This window comes from Lates calcarifer, linkage group LG14, assembly GCF_001640805.2.
Source record: "Lates calcarifer isolate ASB-BC8 linkage group LG14, TLL_Latcal_v3, whole genome shotgun sequence".
NCBI lineage: Eukaryota > Metazoa > Chordata > Actinopteri > Centropomidae > Lates > Lates calcarifer.
In genome coordinates, this window is record NC_066846.1 from 11,826,686 (window position 1) to 11,851,700 (window position 25,015).

The 25,015-nt window shown below is 40.8% G+C and overlaps 1 protein-coding gene across 2 annotated transcripts in view; it reads right to left on the reverse strand.

The window, feature by feature from the left end:
• Positions 1-25,015, reverse strand: part of htr2cl1 (5-hydroxytryptamine (serotonin) receptor 2C, G protein-coupled-like 1) — a 110,459-nt gene that overhangs the window by 21,901 nt on the left and 63,543 nt on the right. For both annotated transcript variants that reach the window (XM_018674078.2, XM_018674079.2), the window contains 2 exons: positions 7,595-7,767; positions 1,770-2,843 (listed from right to left, as the gene is read on the reverse strand). In XM_018674078.2, coding sequence (XP_018529594.1) covers positions 1,770-2,175 — 406 coding nt within the window. In that variant the 5' untranslated portion in view covers positions 2,176-2,843; positions 7,595-7,767. The remainder of the gene's footprint in view (positions 1-1,769; positions 2,844-7,594; positions 7,768-25,015) is intronic.

Sequence of the window (25,015 nt, forward strand, 5' to 3'; positions counted from 1 at the left end):
AGACTTGACTTCTCGACTCCATAAACACCATGAAAGTATCAGTTTCAACCTGCTAAAAATCCAGATGAATGAAGAATTAACCTTTTTAAAATACACATTGGCCTTGGTAGTGCTACTTAAGGAGTGACTTGGTCTGTATCCTCGACAAATTATCCATAATTTGAACGCACTAAGTCTTCAGGATCTGGTTCAGGATTGCTGTTATAAAACTTTTCTACCATTTTTATGCCTCTGTAACTTTGGTTCGCTGTCTCATCCACTCATTCTGATGTTTTGCTTGTAGAATATAAAGAGTAACCTTCCAAAGGAGCCCAGGCAGATGACTGCAAAGGTTAATAAGTTTTAAATTACCTGACCTGACTTAGACCTTCCCTAGAAGACTTGAAGACAACTCTGATATGGATCAAATCAAATGAATTAGTCGAGAGGATTGCTTTTAAAAATAAAAGAGCTCCAAATGTTTGCAGAAATGTCATAAGCTACAAACTACAGACACATTCAGGAGAAGGCGCTCTGAGTTCTTGGAAGTCAGTGATGTGGGCGCTGACAGGGATTACTGTCACAGAAAACTGCAAAGGGCAACGTCTGTTAATCTACAGCTCTGCAAAAGATTTTCTCACTTACTATCAGCTCTGTGATCAGGTCTGTGATGGTGACATTTACAGGTACACAGTAAGAAATGTACCTCTCCTTTGTGGTGCTAATGTAGAGACCTGGCTCAAATGTTAGAGGAAGATGGCCTTTCTTTAATTTAATGTTTTTACTCAACATTGGAAAAGAAACTCAATACACAGCCTACGATAAAACAACCCGCCATCCTATTAAGCTAATGTGGGCGTTCATGCTGAATCCTGGCATGGATACTGTAAGCAAGAACAGCAGTTGATGGCTGGTATGATATTGCAATTATCAACTCGGCATCCTTTCGGCTTTTGAATCAGTCACGAAATAACAGTGTGCAATGTCTGTGCGAAGCAATAATCATTTCAATGATTGCACTGAGAAGTGTTTTGAAATAATGACAGGGCACATGTCGCAGTGTGCTGGCAACAGCTGGTGAGTGGGTGGGTGCTCAAGATCAGGGGTAGATATTTGCTGTCAGGATTGTTCAGGATTGTAGATTTATAGGCATGTATCTGTCTTTTCATGTTTAGATTGTGTGTCAAGAATAAAATAAGTAATTACGAGCATTTATAGTAGGTTGGACCACACTGTACTGGACAGAGATTTCGTCAGGTAGGCCAGGTAGGTCTGTGCAGGTAACTTTCACGTCTTCTCTTTGACTTTGAAAAGAAATATCTCAACGGTTATTTGATGGCTTCCCACTATATTTTGTATAGACATTCATGGTACCCAGAACATGAACCCTAATAACCTTGGTGATCCCCTCAGTTTTTGTCTAGTACCACCAATTTGTTGACTTTTTTTGGCAGGGAAATCTCTCAACAATTTCTGGATGGTTTGTCAGGAATTTTTGGTACAGATATTTATGGTGCTTTTGGCTACCATAGATTAGACTTTGATGAGTCCTTAGCTTTTCATCTATTGCAACCAGTAGTTCAACATTTTAATGTATCCAGTGAAATATCTAAACATCTACTTGAGGGACTGGCACATTCGTGGTCTCCAGATGATGTGTCCGATATACTTTGGAGATCCTCTGGTGTTGGAGAATTGCACCAGAATTGACATCTAAAAGCTGTACTGTTTGGAAACTATATCAACAACCTTTAACTTTACATCTTACAGAAGTGTGTCGTGTGACTCACCATAAAGTATGTTGATTAGGGAGATTGGCATGACCAGGATGCCTACGAGCATATCCGCCACAGCCAGCGACCTCAGGAAGAAGTTGGTGGCGTTTTGGAGCTTCTTCTCCAGCGACACCGCCAGGATCACCAGGATGTTGCCGCCAATCGTCAGCGCGATGATGACGAGTATAAGCAGCGCCGGCCAGTTTTTCTCTTTGATCACTGCCCTGGTGACAGACTCTTGGGTGAAATTGTCCAGACCTGCACTCATGGCTGCAGCACCTCCACCTCCGACACTCCCCCATGGCAGGGTTTGGTTGAGGTCCAGGGGGTTGTTGCTTGGCCAAGACATCCGACCTCCAACCTCCAGAGAGGAGGTGGTGGTGCTGAACCCACCGAGGAGAGCCCTCGCTGGGCCACCCATCCCAAAGAGTGATCCTTACCCTAATGAAGGTTGACAGAGGGTACACTCCCCTGGTTTTAATTCACCGTCTTCACCAGCAGAGGACAGAAGAAGATGAAGAGAGAGATTCACTGATCATTGAGAGAGACTTATTTGAAGGGTTTTAAAGTGTGTCCTCCAAAATAGATTCTTAACCAACAGTACTGGGGGATCAGGGGAGGGAAAAGAGGGAGGGCACAACTTGGGGGGTGAGGACTGACAGGGATGGGGAAGAGGGGATGGGGAAGAGCTAGCTACAAGTCTTCTGGAGTTTACACTGTTTTCTAGTAAAGTCTTGCTAGCTGTAAACAGCCTCAAATTGTTCTCTGCAGGTTGAATCTCCCATTTCTTGCCAATAAATCATTGGCGATGAGTTCTAGGTATACGATGAGCCAAAACATGCAGTGTTGCTTCCTGATGTTTAGTTACATCCACCTCATAACGTAACCAAGAGTTTCTATTTTAGAGCTTAAATTGTTCTTATCCATCGCTGGTGCCCGCTGTATCCACCCATCTGCCAGATCTTCCGCTAAATAGTTTTGGTTTCAATATCTGAATTCGGCTGTAAATTTCGGTGGCGTGCTTCGTTGTATCCGAGGTGTTGCAAGTGGCTTTTCTTCTTTCAGGTCAGAGTTGAGATTCAGGTTTTTCTGTGGAAGGAATCAGCAAAAACAAAAGAAAACAAGAGATTAGATAATTTCTTTGTACACTTTCTATCCGTCTCAATCGATCAAACTGTTCCTCTCTTACATTGTCCTTACTGTCCATCCAGTTCCCTCTGCATTGATCTCTTGAACCCTCCTTCCTTTGATGTACCCTCCTTCATGCTTTTAAATTCCTTCATTTTTCCATCTCTTCCGTCTTCACTTACTTTTCCACACCTTTTCTTTTTTCCTACTCACTAACTCGCCCTTTTTTGCTTCTTTAAATCTTCCCTTCCACCCTTCCTGCATTCCTTCCTTTATCTCCAGCCATTCGTTAACACACCAACTCAATTTTTCTCCTTTCCTTCTTTTTCACGGCGATTCTTCCTTTACCAGACTAATTTATGATATTATCTGTAATCCCAATGACTGTTTTGGAGAGCGAAAGACTACCAATGTCACACTACAGTCCTTTAATATAAACTGAAGAAGATAAAGTGAAACAGAAGCTTTGATGTTTACACTCTGCAGCGAGTGTGCTGGGTGTGCAGAAGTACTGGCTGTCCTCTCTATTCACCCTTACCTCTCAGATGGTTTAGTGATTTAGCGCCTCATAAATATCTTCAAGGATAGGTGGAAGAGTCACAGAGTAAGTGTGTAAGAGCTTGTGTGCACATAGAGTATGTCTTAAGAAGCAGTAATACAGAGTGTGAAAAACTGTGAAAACCAAGGAAACATTTTTTCTTAGAATGAGTGGGCACATGTTTAAGAATGAAAAGCGAAGGGGTGTGTGTGTGCCTCCTTGTGCGTTTCCTTCTTTGTGTGAGTGTGTGTGTCCGTGAGTGTGTTGGAGATAAAAAGCCAGCACATCTCCAGACGGACTCAGGCCTCCAGCTGAGATAGTTTAGTGGGCGTTGATAATACAAGCAGAATAGAAAAGGCTGACTGTGTGAGTGCATATTCCACTCATTGCACATAACCACAATAATAAAACCTCTGCTTTGCATTCCTTCACTCGGTGTGGGCATGTTAACATTTGCATTGTTTAATGTGAATCTATTGTATCTCAATGTGCGTGAGCGTATTCATTTGTCTTTGTTTGTGTAAATGACTGTGTATGCATAAATTAACCATCCAGGTGTGATTGTGTGCAAACATGATAATTCATTCAGATTATTTATGTGTGTGTGTGTGTGGGCAGATACACTGTGAATACTTGTGTTATCTGCAACAAGACGTCATATCTAAAAACGGGCAATTATAACGAGCTGTTTGCAGCCTCTTCCAAAACGACCCACACTGTATGACCTTTACAGAAATGATTCATATGACTGGTTTCTGATGTGCATCCTTTGTGGTTAAAGGAATAATTTGACATTTTAGGAAATATACCTTTTCAGCCAAGAGTTAATGGAGAAGATCAGCACTTTTCAACTGTCTGTGGATTTCTGTGCAGTATATCTGCTGGTTGCACACTGCAATCTGCTGTTCATATTATTCTTATCCTTCATTTATTTACATTAATCACCATGTCTGACCGTTTTGAATAGTGCTGCTCCACCATATACTTATCTTTTAAAGGTGTCTGAAAGTACAACAGAAACTCATAGAAGATAAACTTTATATTTACAGGAATTAAACTAAAATAAAAAATCTAATTCTTGATAAAGTTCTAGCGAGGCAGATAATTTCCAATAAAAATAACCCTGTGCTAGAAAACTACCATAAGATCACTTTCTGTTTGTGTGTGTAAATCAGCTTTACAGGTGCTGATATGTGTATGTTTGAACTCCCACCTGCCTCCAGTCTTTATGTTATGCTAAGCTAGGCTAAACTAAGCTAAGCTAAATTTAACGCAAAGATGTGGTGTCAATCTTCTCCTATAGCTCAAAAATAAAATGGAAAAGACAATTTCCCAAAATGATAAACCATGACGTCAGTGTTTAAGAAAAGGAAATTACTTGTTTAAGATTAGACAGAGGGATAAGTCAGAAGAATCTAATACCAATAGATTGGCAATGTCATGTGAACCAGTTTCCATCATCAATGTCAGACACTTTGCTTTCAACCATTTACCTTACAGGTCTAGTTAAAACAGTCTGTGACACAGTAAAAATGTTACAGTACTTCCACTTCTGTGTCTGATGTTTCTTGTCAGGAACAGAGACGCTGTAGGATGAAGTCTGGAGGTCCATCCTTGACCTTAACAACATGTATTCTGCAATAACAATTGAAGCTTTCTGCCGTATTCCACCTGACACCTTGAGGAAAGTTCTACATGTCGAACAAGGCTGTAATATATGACTGACGGCTTTACAACAGCTCAGTAAGTAAACCCTAAAGTTAAGAATTTTCTATCACAGTAAGAATGTTTTTGGTGTGTGTGTGTATAGACGTCTAGACACAAAGTCAGATAATTACAAGTCTACAGCTTTTTCACTCCATATCAAACTGCTTTTCCCATCATATCCAATCACTCTTAACACGACTTCACCAATAACGTTTGTGCTGAAGAGTCCACCATGCTGCCTCAGCTTCTCACTGGGCTTTAGTTCAGTCCAACTGGGACATAAATCTTTTTTTCAGCAACAGACGTCAGACACGTCTATATCTTCAGCCGCTCGAAGGAGGCAGCAAACCAAGTTTTCTATCAGGATTTATTGATTATTTGTCTCAGCTATGTCTAGGCTGGAAAAAAACAGGACTTTGTGCAACATATGTTCAGTAAAACAGTAGAGTTTTGTGGTTTCGTGAAGCTGAAGTCATTAATGAGGTTGGTTTATGCGTGATTCTACCTGATGGTGAATAAATTATACGAAGGTCTGGGTTGAGAATCAGTGAACCTATGATTTAGAAATGGAAATAGTGTAAATAACTTAAAATAAGAGCAGACGACGAGGAATTAAATGTGTGTATATGTGCATGTGTGTCTCTGGTTATCACCTCTGCACTGTTCGGTGTGTAATAGACAGGCTGCTTCCTATCTCCTCCTCTCAGGGAGAGTTCACAGGAAACTAAACAGCACTGCAGGCGAGCCATTTAACTGGTCTGATAAAGCAGCAATACATCACAGAGAGAGAGGATGAAGAGAGTGGAGGAGGAGGAGGAGGAGGAGAGACAGGGGAGGAAGGTTAGATTGCGAAAGGATTGGAGAGATAAAGAAAAAGTGATTGAGAGGCAAAGAAAGAGAGGGAGGTAGAGTCAGAGAGGGCCGAAGACAAAGGCCAAGGACCAAAAAATGGGAGCGACCCCTCGACTCCACGAGACAGTAACTTGTTATTCGAACAATAATTATCTTTCCCCTTTTAATCATCTAGTTGTAGCCTTAAACCTGGCATGAAAACACACAGTTCATTAGTTTCAAACCAAAGATTAGATGCAGCCCACAGAGCGAGTGCATGTCCCGGCTATACCAATCACTTCATCTGTAGATTATAATTGGTGTTGTGACTGTAAAACATCTCCCGACCTCGCGTCCTAGAGAGAGTAACACAGATACAGCTGGAGACTCGCAAAAGGATCACGCCGCTGAAGCCTAGTTAAGGCACAGATGTCGCCGCCGCCGCTTCGCTTTTCACCGCGGGGGCAAATTACCGCCGCACTTAGGTTTGTTTAAGCCATTTCTGCTCTGTGAGATAAAACAGCGGAGGGTGGCAGAGAAGTGGGATCGGGGGGGTTTTCTTCTCATTAGACTGCCCTAAAAAGGCAAACAGCACTAACTGACTTTTTTGTGTCTGTGTGGTTTGAAACTTAACATTCAAGGGTTTGTATTTCATATCCATAAACACCACCAGCCATGAATGATTAAATATCAACTTGCGTGACAAGAATACTTTGTATTGAAGCAGCAGATGATTTGCCTGCTCACACAGATGTGCTTCTTTAGCTTTGCGGGACAATAAGCGCAGCAGATTTTAACACTATGCTGCAGTTAAAGGTATGTGGAACTACAACGAACATATGTGCAACGATATGCTGATTTCATATTACAATTATTCTGACAGATATTGAGATTGTAATATGAGTCACAGTCTGATTTTTACTGGGAAAAATACAAATTGAGGATGATGTGATTTTTGCTGGGGTCTGTACTAAAATTATTCACTTTTTACAAGGTGGTAAATAAATTTGTGTCCTAAGGTAGAAGGAAGTGAGTTAAACAGTTAACAGCTCTTGTTACCTGTAAATGCAGTTCAACTCTTTAAGTGATTAAACGTAAAGTTTTAAGTTTCTGACCTTTGTGGTTTTTCTGCTTTTCTGCACTGCACAGAACAACAGAATCAAAAAATCATTCATTTTATTTGTCTGTTTGGCTAGCATCACTTCAAGCTGCTGGGGCACCTGCATGAAAGGTAAAATACATCACTTAAAGTGTAGCAGGAGACTGTATGTTGAGTCACTGTTGTGGTAGAACACAACACTGTATCTGTATATCGTCTTCACAAACTTCAAAGCTGTGAGAAACAAGCCTTTACACAAAGTACCGTGCTGCATCGGCAGCACAACTTTGAAGCTCCTTTAGTCAGAAATATTGAGCTGTAGGTGTTATGTGGAGAATGTGTGTGTTTTACAAAGTGAAGGCCCAGACAGAGAAACAGTGAATGACAGAAGACGGGGAGCAGGAAACAGGAAAATGTCACTGCAACAACAGAGAGGAAAGTGGAAAGGAGGAGGAGAGAAAGAAGGAGATGTTATAAAGACAGAGGGAGTAAGTGAGAAACCCTGTCATCCCGGTGTCAGTAAATCTGGTCACTTACTTCTCCTCGCCTCCCGATCGATGGGCCTGACCTTTGCTTCTGTTTTCCGTTACCGGCGGCAGTGGCCCTTTCCGACGTTACCGCTCTTCTTGTCTCTCTCTCCCGCTGTATCAATCCCTCTGTCATCTGTCACTCCACACCTCCGGAGAGAGGGATCAGCACCATCCATCTGCCTGCAGAGAAAGAGGGAGGAGAGAGAGAGAGAGAGAGAGAGAAACGGAGAGAGTTTGACTTTTGATGCTCTTTTGTGAAACATTTCAGATCAAAACGGAGGTGAAAAGGACTGAAAAACTCCCACACACTCACCCACACAACACCACCACCACCAGCAGCAACACAACTGAATGTACCATTAATCCTCAGTTCTTTCATCCAACACAAACACCTCATCATCAATGAACACACTCCAGAATCAAATGGTTGGACTGGATGACTCTTAAATTATCCCCATTGGTATAAAGTATAGAGTGTGGAGGAATATATACATGGCAGAAAGTATGAATTACAACTGTGTGAAATCAGAGAATTAAGATTTAGTGAGGCAAAGAAAAGTGTCGAATATTAAAAATTATTTTCACTCAGTATTTATTATTTTTATTTTAATAGTCTAAAACTGTTATTCAGCACTTTCTAATCTTTATTTATCATTTCTTTGATCACTACAAATTTTATTCCTCATGTATGTTGAATGGTATGTGAGACAAAAAAAGTTCAAATCCTTCTGATTCTCATGAAATAAAACCCCACTTACTTTACTCATGGTGGCAAATTCTCCTGCCTCAGTCATGTATTTATAATCTGTAATTACCTTCCTAGATAGAACTTATCATTGTTAGTGGCGGAGTCCGCCATTCCCGCCCTGGGTTTAAACTGCCCATTGTTGTAAACAGACATCAGCCAGAAAACAGCTGCTCCAGAAGTGTCGTAATATTAAACTGTACTTGCTGTTACCATGGTAACCACAGGTGTCACCAAATCAACTCCTGGAGATTGTCTCTAGAAACACATGTTCTTTCCATTTAATTTTAATTGATTTATCAGCAAATGACTGTAAAATTACAACCAAAAAAAAAAACAAAATAAACATGAATTGCATCTAAAAGTGCATCTAAAATTTTCACAGTAGCCTTCACACGTCACACATTCTTTGATCAAACTCGTCTCTAAAGTTACAAAAGCCAGATATTTTATAAATCTGTAACTAGGAGGCACTGCAGCGTCTACTTTTTTCTTTCATTAAATGTCATGCAAACATTATGAGAACACGTCCACATGAGGGATTTAAGAGCAATATTGTTGCATGATGCTCAGATCATATTAACATTCACAAACACAAACTAAATGTGTAACGGTGACACTGGTGGTGGTGTTTTCACACCTTGGTGGTGCGGGTTCAGAGGACGGACCGTGTTGTGCTATCACATGGGTCATTTTCATCAGCGCAGCCACCAAGCCATGAGGCCACCTAATGGACTGCACAGATGGAGCGCCATTACGGGGACAAGATGGATGGAGGGGGTGGAGTTTGTGCAGGGGTGGAGTGGGGGGGTTGATGGAGGAAGATGGATAGAACAAGGCTGAATCCATAAATCCATCTTAAAAATCTCAATCTGTGTTATTTATGTTTATTTTCATAAGACTACAACTAACAGCGTCCTGTGACCTGCCCTGAAAACGACAGCACACAGAGTTTATATTCTGTTTTTTAATAACATGTATAGCTCCATAACAACAAGCAACTGTTGTTTTAATGCGTGGGAAGGACAAAATAAAAGTATACCCAGTTAATTAGAATGCAATTCAATACAGCAAGCACCAACTGTGACTTCACACTAATTAAACATTAAACAGATTCATAATTGCGTGCAGGATCATGCATACTATATAAAACTCTATTTATATGGCCGCTTCATAGCTCAGAGCAGAGAGGAGGAAGAAAGTGGCTCAGCACAACACGGCCACAATATATTAATGGTGGTAATATCATCAACATTAGCTGAGGTGAAAATATACTTAAAAAAAAAACAAAATACCAAATTTACAGGTGTTCAGAGCCTCACATTACTGCAGGTAAAACTGCTTACACCCTTTGTTTAATTGGCTACTGTTGCACGATTAGTTACAACCCCAGCCTGTAAGGAGCATATCTAAACTTTAGTTTTACAGCTATTTCATTTTCAGCTTTAACCCAGAAATAATTCAGGTTGTTGAGTCTCTCTACTCCGACCCTGATTAAAGGTTCGAGTTCAAGTTGAACACAGAGACCTTCAGATGAGAGCCGGTGAGCAGCAGGCAGGAGAGAGAGGAACAAACACAGAGGTAATGAGAAGAGAGATCGTGAGAGAGAAACAAGGCGAGCAAATTTTGGAGCTGCAGTGTCATAACTTTTCATTAGAGCAGGGAGGGAAAGTCAGTGTCAGACTTTGTGCAGCTTTATTTTCAATAAACAGGCAAATATTGAATTCAGTTGAAAAAAGAAAGGGATATAAGGGGTAATAGAGACAGACAGAGTGGAGGAGGGTGAAAGAGAGAGAGAGGGGCATGGAGAAAAATGAGAGAAAACAAAACAGACAGGAATAGAAAAGAAAAGTATCTTTATGTACATTTTTGACTGGACAACGTGAAATACTTCCAGATGAATGTATCTCATCCTCTGTATCCATAATGACTGTGTTGGGCAGTAGCATGGTTATTTTTAGCAACGCTGCGAACTGCCATTTTAGCATAGCTAACCAAAACAGGGGAATGAGCTAGTAGCTATACATTTATTCATCTACACTGCTGCACTTTATCTTCTCTTTGTTATCCATATGAAACTACTGCCAACATTCAGTTAGCTTAGCTAAGCTATCTTAACATGTTTTCGCTCATTTGTCATTATTCTTCTTTAACAGTCTGGGTGGTTTCCTGTTGTGACATAGCTTGTAGATAGAGTAGCTTGATAGTAGCTTTGCTATAAATACCACAGGGTACATCAGGAGAACAGAGCAGAAATTAGCTCGTGCAATAATTTAATTTGAGAAAGAGAGACAGACCAGTGGTGGGAAAGAGAGATGTACAGTAAGAGGGGGAGGAGAGAAAGAAAAGAGAGAGAGACAGAAGGCTGAATGTGTTTAAAGAGTCAAAGAGGCAAAGTTTATTCTCTGCTGGATAATGTAAAAGGCCATTAACATAAAGCTGCACTGCTAATGTGATACCATATAATCCTTCCATCTGTGTGTGTGTGTGTGTGTGTGTGTGTGTGTGTCATAGACAGAGAGGGGGATGGGTGAGTGTGTGGTATCATAACTCAAAGATATTCTGTCTGTCAACTGCTGTGAAGGAGCGTAAGAAAGAGGGAGGGAAGTTAAGTTTGGAAGAGAGAAGTGCAGCTTTATGTCTGACTGTTTCTGTGTTTGTGAGTGTGTGTCAGCATTGTGTGTGTGTGTGTGTGTGTGTGTGTGTGTGTGTGTGTGTGTGTGTGGGCACGTCGATGTGTCGAAGGCATTACAATGCAGCGTGTAAAACTGGGCAGACAGATAACAGATCGCAGCGTGTTCGCTCTGAGACACAATGGAGAACAGAACAGAGCGTTCCTTAAATCAGCCGAGAGGCTCGAGATTATACACAGGAAGAGAGAGAAAGACGGAGCTTCAGGCGCCGCAGAGAGGGAGAGAAAAGAGGAAGCAGGAGAGGGTAAAAACTCAAAGATTCAAAGGATACAAATGACGGATGATGACAAAGCCAGAGAGACAGAGAGAGAGAGATGAATGGATGTGAGGGAATGATTGCGCCGGGAGTAAAAGAAGGCAGTGTAGAAGAAGAATAACAATGGATCACCATGACAGGGGTTTACTACTGTTATATTTTAGCAGAGGGAAAGACTGAGGAGCGAGGGAGGAAGCAAATAAGGTGGAAAGTTAGGACACTGAAAAGGAGAGCAGAAAGGAAGCGTTGAATAAAACAAGATGGAGATAAAGCAGGAATGAAAAGACGGAGTCATCAAGTAGGATGGGGCTGAGAAACAATAAAAGGACAGAAATAATAATTCCTCACGCTGATATGAAACACATACAATAACCATCACCTGTTGAGGGTCCTGTTTAAATCCTGGAGTTAAAAGGAAGACAACAAAATCTAAATACTAATATCTAATACTTCTGCCCTGTTGTCATGGACTTGTGGATGTTTAAATATCCTTCTTTCTGACCACTTTAAAGGCCAAAAAAGATGAACTGTGGTGAGAGCGTGTAGTGTTTTCAAGGCCATGGGTGAACTCTGAGCCTCAGCTTTTAAGTCCTTAAAGTGCTCTGAACAAATGAAAAAAGTGGAACATCTTGAATTCCATGATGTGATATGATCCAAAGCTCCTATTAAAACATTTATTCCAAAAATGTCCTCAGCCCTGGCATTTTAATGACAAGAAGCAATAAGATCTATGGGAGCTATGTCTTAATGAGAGAAGTGAGAGAAGCAGCGACACCGCTGCAGTAAGATACCGGCTTCATGTGGTCTCCTGTGGTTATTGATGTTTAATTAGTGCCTTTAAGTTATAGCTGGTGTCTCACTGTGTAATTTGTGTCCATAACCGCAGAGGAGGAGAAAAGGAGGAATGTGCGGAGAAAGGAAGTGAACGAGGAGGTGAAGACGGAGAAATGGGAAAATGTCAGTCAGAGTCGATAAGTGAGGTAATGAAAATGGAGCCTTTACATTGCTATCAGCACAAAAAAAAAAACACACATACACATCTGCAAATAGGAAACATAACCACTCAACCATGTGCGACACACACACACACACATACACTCTTCAGCAGAAGAAACTCATTATGTTTCCTGAAAGGTCTCTTGGCTATTAATCAGAACCCCCCATACATTTATCAGCTGGTATCACTCAACTGAGGGAGAGCGAGCATGAGGCACACACACACTGTACAGAGCGAATGAACCACAAGGAGAAAGGGTTTTAAGTGACCATAGAAAAGGAATCTCAGACGCACCTTCCTGCTCAAAGAGATTAATTAAGCCGCAAATGGAAAGCGACAGACGACAGGTTACAACTGAATTTTAAAGATATTAAGATAGAAAATGCAAATCAGGAACGTTTCCATGAGCTGGGCTGAAACAGGGGATGCATTCTGATAATCTGTTGTCATAAGTTAAATTGTTTCAGTGCTTTAAGGTCAGCTAATGTGTTGGTTTAAGGAGAAAAAAAAGTCCTGGTGCACTCTTCAATATGGTAATCCGCTACCTAAAGGCTGTGAAGACTTAAGTATGCATGCAGCAGCAGGTTTACAGAAAACACTCTGTTTCAGACATATTTTAAAGCTGTTATACAATTAGTCTGGTCCGCCCGCTCTGAGCGATCATCATAATTTATTCATTGACAAAAACACGTTTGCTTTGAGTGAGTGTAAATGCTGTTTTTTTCCCCCAATATTAAGGGAAGTGGACTGAAATCTGCCGGGGAGCTTTACTCATTTGAAATGTTATGACTCACATATGAAATACAGATTGAAGCCCGGAGACATTTTCAAATATTCCATGGTGGTGGATTTATATTTCCAAAGTGATCAGCTTTCATTCAAGCAAAAGCAACCCTCTGCCCGACAATGGCTACATCTTACAGTACATTTCTCTGAGTTCATGCAGTGAAAGAAGCTTTACTGTTTGTTTGCTGTGGTAGTCACATTATGAGTGTGTGTTTGTCACCATCTGAGCCAGTTTCTCTCTGTATCATCATCTCTGTCTCTCACTTCCCCTTCCGACAAAACAACAGCTGATACTGACTTTTATTTTTGCTTTGATTAAAAGTTATAACACCGCAGCACTGGAGGGAGGGAAGGAACAGGAGAAGTCTCTTCCAAACAGCTCCCCTGTGAGCTGCATTTGAGTGCACGCACAAAACACTTTATGCTCCATGTCAAGCCTTTTTTTGTGTGTTTATGTTTGAGAGTGTGTGTCCATATTGGACTCTGTGCTGCTGTCAAAAATTCCATTAAAGCCCAGTTGATGCTTCAACACCAACACCATAAGCACAACAACAATTGGTACTCTGGGCGCGCCGAGTGGAGCGGCTCGGTGTAATACAGGCAATCAGAGAGAAATTTTACCCTCTCAAAAAAAGGTTTTAGAAATGGGTTTTCTCCTTGATTTATGTTCTGCTCAGCCAATGTTCCTCTTAACTACACACTCCTGAAGGAAGACGAGAGCCCAAAGTTATCCTTAAGAGTGTGTTTTGGTGCCGCTGCTCACTCAAACTTTGATTAGCTTGTTATACATCTCGAGTAACTGGCTGCTTGAGGCATTAAGTTTTGAAATTCAATCAAATTTTTTTTATTTTTTAAAGAGCTGTTAGACAAATTCACTTCAAGTCCAGTGGTATTAAAAACTGTTATTTTCTCAAGCTCATGAGATCTGTGTTGGATGTGAGCACAACACAACAGATCTTAATTCTCTATTTACAGGGCAAAGATAAGTCTTTGCTAAGAACTTGACCTTGTCATTTAGTAATTCTATTGTTTTCTTTGTCATTTAAAGGTGCTACACATAAGTTTAAGGGCTAATTCTTCATCCTGTCATATTTGCCTGAGGTCAGACTGGACGCTACAGTGACTCACTATCTCAAAGTCGTCTTGGACCAGGCCGAAGCTAGCTGGTTAGCATGCTAACTTCAGTAGAAGAAAAGAAGTGACAGAGAAACAGGAGCAGAACGAGAGTTAGCGCCGCTGGAGTCAGCTCTTCACAAGTGAAACAAATGAAGTCTGATGCTGAACTCACAATGTTTCTTCCAGACTGGCAAGTAATCAGCAGCTAATGCTAATGTTGGCTATGTAGCAATAGCAAAAACTTGAATCTCAAAGTTGTCATTCACATGCTGGCAGCTTTTTTGTATTGCAGGTAATTTATCAAATTGATTGCACAAAATGAAACACCCTGACCAAGTTTAACCAAAGCAATCAGTACTTTTCCTGTTCTGTATTGTGAAAGTAATAAAGGCAGTGATCCCCGGGGGGAACTACATTGTGAGTAACACTGTGGAAAATGAAAGAGACTGTTGGATGAGTTGATTTCACACCACAGGGAACATGTGAAAAGAAGAGAGAGAAAGATGGAAAGAAATGGAGCGAAGGCGTGAGACTGAAGGTAAAATATGCTCGAGTGTGTGTTTGTATTCGGTGACTCCAGTGAATAGAGCTATTACATTACTAGAGTGTGAACTGTGATACACACTTTTAGTGACATTTCTGTCATCAAGTTGTCAACTGCATGTGGTGGCTGACAATTGGAATTAATACATCAGGGAAAACAAACATAACAACAGAGATCAGTTTGTCATCGGTTTAAAATGTGATGTTCATTCATGGCGTTTTTTGAGTCACTTCATGTTCCAGGTAAAACAAGCTCGAGGGTCAGTGAGAGGTTTTATTGGTGCTGAGAATCCCAGACAGGATCGAGGACGCAATAACTTTCTGTTGAGCCATCTGGTGTTGTTGTGGTCATCAATTAAATGACCGTGATGGGAGGTAACTAGGTGGTAGTAAAGCTAGAGAAGGAAACCCACATCCTGGATTTCAACCAGCAGGAAGCCTGAGGAAAACCTACTGAGACTCAAAAAAACAAAGGGATCAGGACTGTGGTGCATCTGCCATTCATAAATAAATCTGTGTTTTGGAATTAGAAGGATTCATTTAGACTGATTTTGTAAATGTAAATTAAGCTAAGGCTAGCTTTGTCATTTAGTCACACCTGGCAGTTATTGATATATGATATTTAGTGATAACTTCTCTCTGTGTTAGAACTTTCTAACTAGTCGAGTTTGAATTATAGAACAACTGGTGCAACCACTACAAAAGTCGAGAGTTCAGGTGTTCGATTTAATCTGGATCCCCACTTGGTAGCAGTTTTAGACGTATGTATCTTTTTAGAAATCAATGGGTAACACAACTCAGCCCTCTCTTGTTGTCGAGTGAGATAGATTTCCATTAGTATTTGTTGCTTGAAACTTGAGAAAAAAACACAAGAAAAAATATTTTATTCAACTCAAGTTTCTTGATGTGAGGTTGAATTTAATGCCCACCAGTCTGGCTGTGACATTTAAGGGCAAGACACATGATTAATGTGAACTGTTGAGGTTTAACCCTCATGACACCTAACGAAAACTCCATCTTGTCCCGCAAACACATGTAGGAACGCACACATACGTAATACTGTTTAAGCTGCTACAGCTGAGAGGGAATACTGAATATTGCTGTGTAACACTGAACCAAACTAAATATAAAATGGTTTTGTTTGAGCACTGGGACTGGTCAAAGAGGTGTTCCAGCTGTGCCCATAATTCCCATGAAGCACGACTTTCCATCGTGGAATGTAAATACAATACTTCTCCTGCTGGACTATGTACAGCACACCAGATGGTGTCCAGTTGTGGCTTTGGTACATAATGTGTCTTTGTGTGTGTGTGTGTGTGTGCACTCAGGTTTGGGTGTTTATGTAACGGGGAGTTTTCATCAGAGCAATCTGATTGGTCAAGCACATGTCCCAGTTGTGCTGCTAATGCCAGTAATACACGGCTAGTTGATTTTTATTGGCTGCTGTGTAAGCATTTCTAATCAGGAAGCTAGTTAGCTGACCTCTTTGGTTTTTAGCTTCTTTTGTTTGTTTATTGTTGTTAACCTGTTTGTTAAAATCCCTCTTTTTCTTTTTCTTGATTGTGGGAATTTCTGGCCGACTATGTGTCTGTGTGTGTGTGTGTGTGTGTGTGTGTGTGTGATTGACCCCCCCCCCCAGCTTCACCAGCTTATACTTTGCAGCTTAAAGTGTCAGAGGTGGTTTTATCACAATGAGCCTTTCATTCACTCCAGAAATCCTCTGGAATTTTACCTCTTTCCTCTCTTCCCTTCTTTCACATGGCATCAAGTACCATTTGTGCAGTTATTACTGAAAAATCACTGTACTTTTCTGTTTTGTGCTACCGGCAAACAAAGTCAAATTGGCACTTTGTTATACCAGGACTATTATTATGAGAACTGATGTTATGTTTCACAGCTTGGTTGCTGTGGTACCAAGCAGCAGAGACCAAAAGCTCCGTCTGGATAAACGCTGGACTCGCTGATGACGACTAAATGTCTATTAATGTTCACCCTCACTGGTAGCTGAGACAGAAGAATTTAAACAACTCTGAACATAAAGGTTGGATTCTTGTTCAGTTCTTTAGTTGGTTTTCTTGAAGCCTCATTCTAGTTATTTGCTGGAAATCCTGAGATAAATTTACTGTGTTTTTATTATAATCTCATATTTTGCGATTTGACTCATGGGAACATTGACTCACAGATCCAATACTGATCCAATCACATAAACACGAGCTGTGATTGAACCTTGCGGGCAGCTGAAACTGTCTAATCACGCAGTTGAACGAGGCAGTGAAAGCCAAATGAAACACTGAACATTTCTGCTCGAAAGCAAACCACACTGAATTAAATTACATAGCGGGTGACTCTGGACAACAGACTGTAAAATGTTAAGAATCTAATTCTGTGAGACCAAAAGACCTTAAAGGCAACTTTCCATCCGTCTGTTTTCCTGCATGTCACATACAGACCAATAGGATTGATGATGCCTACATCTGTTAGGGCTCAGCAGGTTTTAATGGTAATGAAATATTATGTAAAGACTATAGGGACAGGACACAGATGGGAATCATACACTTACACAGGCCTGTGCACATACATTAACATATACTGACGCACACTGTGCTGCAAAACATGTGGATACATGACACAAAAACACTCAAAGCATTAGAGATTAAAAATGCATTGTATGACACTTATACATGAGAGAGGTGTTTCATAATGATGAACCCAATAAGAATAATCACTTGACTCGAGCGATTTATCATCTTTCAGCTAATTGTTTTGGTTCTCTAATTTGCAACTTTACTGTTCTGGATCATCTCCACTGCCTTTGCTGCAAAAAACAACTCTTGTTAAAGGAGAATTTAGCAGCTAATGAGCCAGATATATCCCTTAGTTGTTGGTGGAGACCAAAACAGAGCTCAAAGGAGAGTGAATACTGGACTTAAATTCATGGGTGGACAGAGACATGACTCCAAATGAATGCAAATGTTTCTGTGCATCTTCATCAAAAAAAAAAACAAAAAAAAAACAACCTTTATTTGGATGTAAAATGTGAGTAAAAATCCCTTATTGCACAAACTGTGAGGTGCATGAGCAACAGGCAGTTTGGATGATAATTTTAGCATTCAACTTAGTTTTCTCTTTAAAATAAATTTGTTTCAACAAGGGAATCACTTCTTTAATTTACTCTCCTGCTGTAACTCAGTGAGTACTACACAATTGATAGAAATGATGGTTAAAACAATAAAAATAAAATCCCAGAAATGGAGTCAAATTAAAACGATACCTGTTGCAGCAAGTGACACAAGCTGAAGTCACACAGTTCTGCACAATGTGCAGATGACGCACATCTTGGCTTACACAACATCCAATTCAGCACAAGGTGAGGCAAGAAGTCCTTGGCTTTTATTCAGTGATAACATAATCAACAGTGAGCAACTGAAAAGAAGCAAATATGTCAACAACGTGTGTGTGTGTGTGTGTATGAGCTTGTGTTTTGTACAATTTGTTCCAAACCTATGAAAGCTTTTCTTCTGTCAAATAAACTGCAAGGATAAAATCTCTTTGACTTACAGACTTGTGATTTACAGGCATGTGTGCATGTGCATGTGTGTGATTATGTCGGTGTGTGAGTTTGTGTTTGTGTCATGTACGTTGTGCTAAAAGGTGCAGACAAAGCTGCAAGGTGAGCAGCTCTCACAAGCTAATTCTACTGTAAATACCTGGCATATGCTCTCCAGCAAAAGATTGATTTGATGTGTGTCTGTGTACAAATTAGGGTAGGCCACACACACACACACACACACACACACACACACACACAGACACAGACAGTAACAACATCATCCCCAGTTGCTGTGATTATGTCAAGCTATAAGACGATCAGTTATCCTCCTCTATCCCCTCACTCACACCCTGAGGTATTAAGATGGATTACATCTGTGTGTTGTGTATGTGTGTGTGTGTGTGTGTGTGTGTGTGTCAGGGTGTCCCTTACATTGACTAGTCCCTGTATTTACGTTGTATGTTTGTGCATGTGTTGCTCAACAGCATCATAATAATTGTTTATTTCATTTTCTCCTCTCTGTTTCTGTTATGTCAAGAGTCTTTGTTATTGGGTTACTTGTCTTTTCCTCTCATTCTCGACGCTCATGCTGTTCCTGTTTTCTGTCTTTACTTCTTACCTCTCAGTTTTTCCTCTCTTGTTCAGGCTTCTCTGTCTCTCAGCCTTAATTGTCTATTTCTTTCACTCCTCTCCATTTCGTCATCTCTATTTTCTGTCACTACCCAAGAAGTAAAAATGCTCATGTTTGCAGATGATACTGTCCTTTCAGCTGCAATTAAAAAGGGCTAAGCGGTGGATTTCATAAGCCCAAGAGAGAGGATCCCTTATCTACATGAGAACCTAAAGTCTTTAACTATATTTAGAAACATAAATACAACCAAGATCGAGGTTTACAGTAAGCCTTACCTCAACACCAAGAGTGATATAATGCTACTTGGGCTTCCATTTGGCTTCCACAAAGCCCAGTGGAACACCAAGAGCCTGAACCTGGGTAAAACTCAGATTCGGTTTTAAAGATAAAGCAAAGAGTTGAGAGCCAGGTCCATTTAGTAGCTGCTGTAGAGCTTTCAATCATATCACACGACCTTCAGCAGCAGACTGTTAGCCCATAATTATAATGGATGGAATTACAGCTGTCAAACTTTCCTTTTCAAGATCAAGATTGGACTTAAGACAGAGATTACTATTTCTTTCTTGTTAAGTGTGGGTGCTTGTCACACTTTGTTTTCTGATTTTCATACATTTCTTGGTTAAAATATGGATATGACAACTAAAGAGAGCCATCGGGGGGGCAGGGAAGAAATAATCTGACAGGAAATGAAAGTGTAAACGAGACGGAGGAGTGCAGAAAAGGACAGAAATCAAGAGAGAGAGAGGAGGAGGCTGACATGAGAAGTCTTTCTGTAAGAAAGGCTGTCAAGGTGCTCTTTGCCCTTGAGTGGGCAGCGACACACTCCTCCATCTCTGCTGCCTTCTCCCTCTTTGAATCCATCCATCTCTCCCCATGCCTCCCAGTAAATTTTAAGTGGAGGAGAGGAACTGAAAAGAAGACACTCGAGGGGGAGTGACACATCTTGCTCTCCCCTCCTTTTGCTCTATGTATTTATATCTCCCACTTCCCTCTTTTTCTTCACAACCCCCCTCACTTTCATTCTCTGCCCTCCACCTGCCTCTTACTTTATATAGAAGATGCTAGAAGAGCACAAGAGGTGTCTGGAGGGTGAAAGACTAAAACTGTTTAAAATGTTGGCACCTCCAAAGTATTTAAAAGTCTTAAATCCAGTCGTGAAAAGCCAAAGTTTTCAACTACGCTGGACATAGTTCAAGAAATTGGTTTTCTGGAGCTTCCACTGATCCTAGGAAACAGGATAGTATCAATAAAAGAGACACCAATTATTTCGTGCTATGGTGCAACCCTCTCCTAAAAACTTTGATTTACTGTTCGTGTTGCCAGTTACAGTATGTTCTGAAGGAAATGGAAGTGCTGCCTGGATTATGTTCTCTGGTGCAACTTGTTCCAGTGCAGGAAGTGCTACATTTAAAGGTGCACGGTGTGTGGTTGGGTTAAGGGTGAGTTCTGGGTAAAAGTTAAATATGTCCTGTTTCCACGACTACAATCTTTCCCCAATCTTTTTAAAATGTCAAATATCTCCTGTTCCTACTTGACAGACAAAAGTGATGCTTTGACATGTATCAGGACACTGACTAGCAGTAGCAGTCATGCAAGTTATTCTGCACTAGTACACGAGTTAACAGGTGTGGATAAAGCACTGAACAGCACAGAAATGATCCCTGTGCACTGAATTCTTGTGACATTTGTACATAAACAAAAATGCCATCTGTTCTGTTTTTGCCCAAGGGCTGAAGACTTCCAGTATGGCTGTCAGATATTGTGGTGTGTTATCTGTAAACCTGCCTGGTACTGTCACTTGAAGAAAAAAATTCACAAGAAATGGTGATGAAATGCTTTCAAGGGACACTGTGACCCTCCTTCTCTTGTGTTCAAACTCCTCCCATCCGGCAATGACCTCTTTACAAACCACTGCAATAATTTTCCTTGAGGAAAACAAATCCAAAAATCGACCTGTTATGTTTGTGCTGTATCGAGGATATTACCGTTTGCAGCGAATCACATAGATCACCGAGGCTTTCGGCTTCGAGTGCAGAGGGACGTACTATTTTTCACAAGGACTTCCTGCGCTGGAGGAAGGTGTGATCGATTTACGATGGCCCTCACACACACACATACAAACTCACCTAGACATACAGGTACTGTATATAAAAACACACCGATGTGGAGGTCAGGTCTACACTGATGGATGTTGACCTTGACAGGGAAGGCAAATGGTGATAGCTGCACATGCACAGACACATTTAACCTCCATTCAGCTATAACTCCAAAACCCATTGCTTATTCATTCTACCTTTCCTTTTTCTCCTTTTTATCTGTCTTGTTTCCTCTTTGTCGCAAAATCCTACCTCTTTAACCTCCCCCTTGCTGCATGCAGTGTGTTAGGGCAGTTCAATACTCTGCTACCATCATTATTCATTAGTGTGTCAGGTTCTACAGTTCAAGCTGCTTTTTTACGAGTGTTCATTCTCAGTGTCTGTATCTAATTGACCTTTTCACCAGCCTCTTATTTCACTTGGGTTTTTTTTTTTATCTTTGCCCTCTGTCCTCTTTCCCTCCTTTTCTTTTCATGCCTTTGTGCTTCATTTCATCCGGCACCTTCCTTCACATCCCTCTTATTCCTCATTTCCTCCTTCCCTCATATCTTTGCAGAAGATTTTATACAGTTTCTCATGTTCCCCTAAGGATGAATTGTAAAGACTTTGATGATCTCTTAAGGGGGCACGTCACCAATTTTGCACATTTTACATAAAGTCTGCTTACAAGTCTTGGGGAATACCACTACATATGTAAGAAAAAATGAATCATTTCTTTGGTGGCTCTAGAGGGAGTTGTGTGAAGTCTGATAAATTGCTTCAGGTGATGTCACTTGATATCAGTAGATCTGAAGTTTAAAAAAGATCCAGATCTCTGTTGCCAACTCCTTATCTCTGCTTAAGGCTAGTAGTTTGAGGCTATGTTAGCTACTAGCTTTTAAGTGCAAAAGTTGAAGGCAACTGGACTTCTTTTTCAGTTTCTTGAGGACATTTCACCTCTCATCACAGTTGTCTTCCTCCACCAACCAGTCAATCTGCAGGAAATATTGTCCCAATCTCCACCTCTATCCCCAAGTTATGGCGTTGAATTGTGGCCAGAAACACGTTTTTCCAAAACATTATATGAAGTTGAACTTTGACGGCCAAAAACCTGACTCGTCCTTTGACCACCAAAACTTAATCAGTTGATCCTTGAGTCCAAGTGGACGTTTGTGCCAGATGTAATGAAATTCCCTCCTGATGTTCCTGATGTATCATGTCACTGACCCTGACACTAAAATCCAATCAGTTCATCCGTGAGGGTCAAGCTTGAAGAGATGTCCACAAGGCGTTCCCTGAGATACTGAATGAGACGAATGTATATATGGGAATCTGGAAATGCTCTTTAAACTCTTCCTTTAGCGCCACCACGTGATTAAATTTGACTCTGGTTTATGACCAGATACCTGCAAAACTAATCACATATGCATTTAGTGCTAATTAGCAGATGCTCTTCCTGTCATCTCATCCCTCATCTTTTCCTCCTTGACCTTGCTCAGTCTTCACCTTTTCTCTCTCCTTCCTGCCTTCTCTTAATCTTTGTTTCCTTGCTGCCCACCACCTCTCAATTCATCAACCCCTCCCTCCTCCAGCCCTTTTTTCCCTCCGACTGTCCATTATTCCTTTTTCCTTCCCTCTCTCTAATTGGTCTCCTGGAGGTCTTTGACCATTAAGACCCCTCTAGACCCTTCTGAGTGCCCCTGACTGTACTCGACCTAAAACTCTTCTGCAGCTTTGACTCCCACTAATCAGGCAGTGAGAAAGACGGCCGATGGTGCTTAAGGGCCCTCATGCTGAACGTTATTAAGATGTTGAGCTGAGGGCCTTAGACGCATATGTATATATGTGCACACATACAAACAAGTAGCTCAACAGTGACTGTGTACAAACAAGTGAAGGTCACAGCTGAAAATGACTCACAAATGGCTAAACACAGAGGCTACATCATAATTATCAACAACACAGTTTTGTCATATAATTATTTTCCTTTTTTACTGTAAAGTACTGTGTAACTCATGAAAAATGATTTATATATAAATAATGTTTTTATTTTATTATTAATACTCAAGTAATAAGTGATAATAACTAAGCAATTTCTCAACTGAGAAAACTACACACTGTACACTGATGAAGGCTATGAGAAGTGGTTGAAAGCTCTGGAAAAAACAGTATTATAATGCTTTTTACCAGTCCCAATTCAGGACTGTGGCTGCGTTCTAACACAAACTATGCATCTGGTCATTTCCTTTATTAGACAATAAATCAGCAAGCACATGTTGGCATTTAGCAGTTGCATCTTATCCATTTAAAAATGAAAAAATAGATTTATTTTGTGACATATCAGTCATTTCTTTAAACTGATATGTCACATTTTTTTCAGACGTTTGTTCATGCCTGATACATGAGATATTGCAGCTCATTGCATCATGTGAACCGACACCAATTTTGCTTTGCTTTGTTTCTCAGCCTCGCTCTGTCTTATCACTGTGTATCTGTGTCTTGGCAGATTCAATTTAATTGGCCCTTATTGGCATGAGGCGAACAATAACACGCGATCCAGCCAACAACGCGCCGAGCGGGACAAGTACAAACAGCAAACCTCACATCTGAGGCCGATCTGTTGACGCGTCTGTCTCTTAATTTACCTTCATCACAGGAAGAAGATGTACACCCAGCAAAAAGAGAAAGCATAAGGATGAAGGTTTATATTAAGGTTTGTACTCGCATAAATAGAGATGCACAGCGACACACACACATACACGGGTAGGGGGTAATGCACCATGAAATGAAATACACAGCAGGGTTTTGGTGAAGGCCTTTCAATCAGAGCCTCAAACAAGTGTGTGTATGTGTGTCTTCATCAGTCTGTACACAAGTTTCCTTCTCTGTCTCTGGGTGTTTATGTTTTTTTGCTTACACCACCTTCCTCTTTTTGGGGGCATATAAACCATCCCAGGGCCACAGCACAGGGTCAGCTGGGAAAGTGTGAAAAAGTCGACATTAATTTTTAAAGAAGCCGCTCTTCCTCTCCACGTTTCTCCATGTAGAGGAGATGAGGTGGGATAAAAGCAGCAGGAAGGTCAAACAAGTTCAAAAACACCCCACAGAGAATTTCAACTATCTATTGCTAACATACAGCAGCAGAAACAAACACAGGAGCTGTGTGGAAAAAAGAAAGAGCAAAGATCCTGAATTTCATCTGAAGATTGTTTTTTTTTTAACATGACAAGGAAACCAAACTTTCCTGTCCTTTAAATGAACTCTCTTGTCATCAGTTATTGAGGAGATTGATGGTAACGAAAGCAGTTTTAAAGTGACCTGCTGGTTAAAAAGCTCAAAATGAAGGTGAGATTGGTAATCAAAGAGGCAGACTGAGAGAAATGCACCTCCTTAAATGTATTTATTAATGCTGTCATACACATCAGTGATGCTAAATGGGGGAGGAATAAGAAGAGCTATGGTGACACACACACACACACACAGAGAGAGAGAGAGAGAGAGAGAGAGAGAGAGAGAGAGAGAGAGAGAGAGAGCAACAGTGATTAAAGAATGTAGATAAATCAATTATGGCAGTTGTGTGTATGCCCCCGAGGTTAGTAAACAGCAGGTTGGCTGTGATGGATTGCTGTGATTGTGTTCTCTGCATAATTCACCTTCACTGAGATACACAAATATATACATGCACACACACACACACACACACACACACAGCTGTAATTAGAGTCGGGGCTGCACAATTACTGATGAAAGGATAATAGTAATTACTTGAAGAGGTACTGAAATCAAGTTAATTTAACCAAGACTAGTCAGTTGTTTCACACTATTTAACACATTAGTTTTTTAGCTACTGTACAGCTAAACCACCACAGCACGCAGCCCCTCACATGCTAATATAATTAGCAGCTGTTAGGTAGGCTAGCTGTAATCGAGCCGGTGCTGTCATGTAAGTTATGAATGTTCTCGATGAACTCGGTCTGAGGAGTTCACACTACCTGTGCGACCTGGGAGCACCTTGTTCTTTTGGTGTTAGCATAGC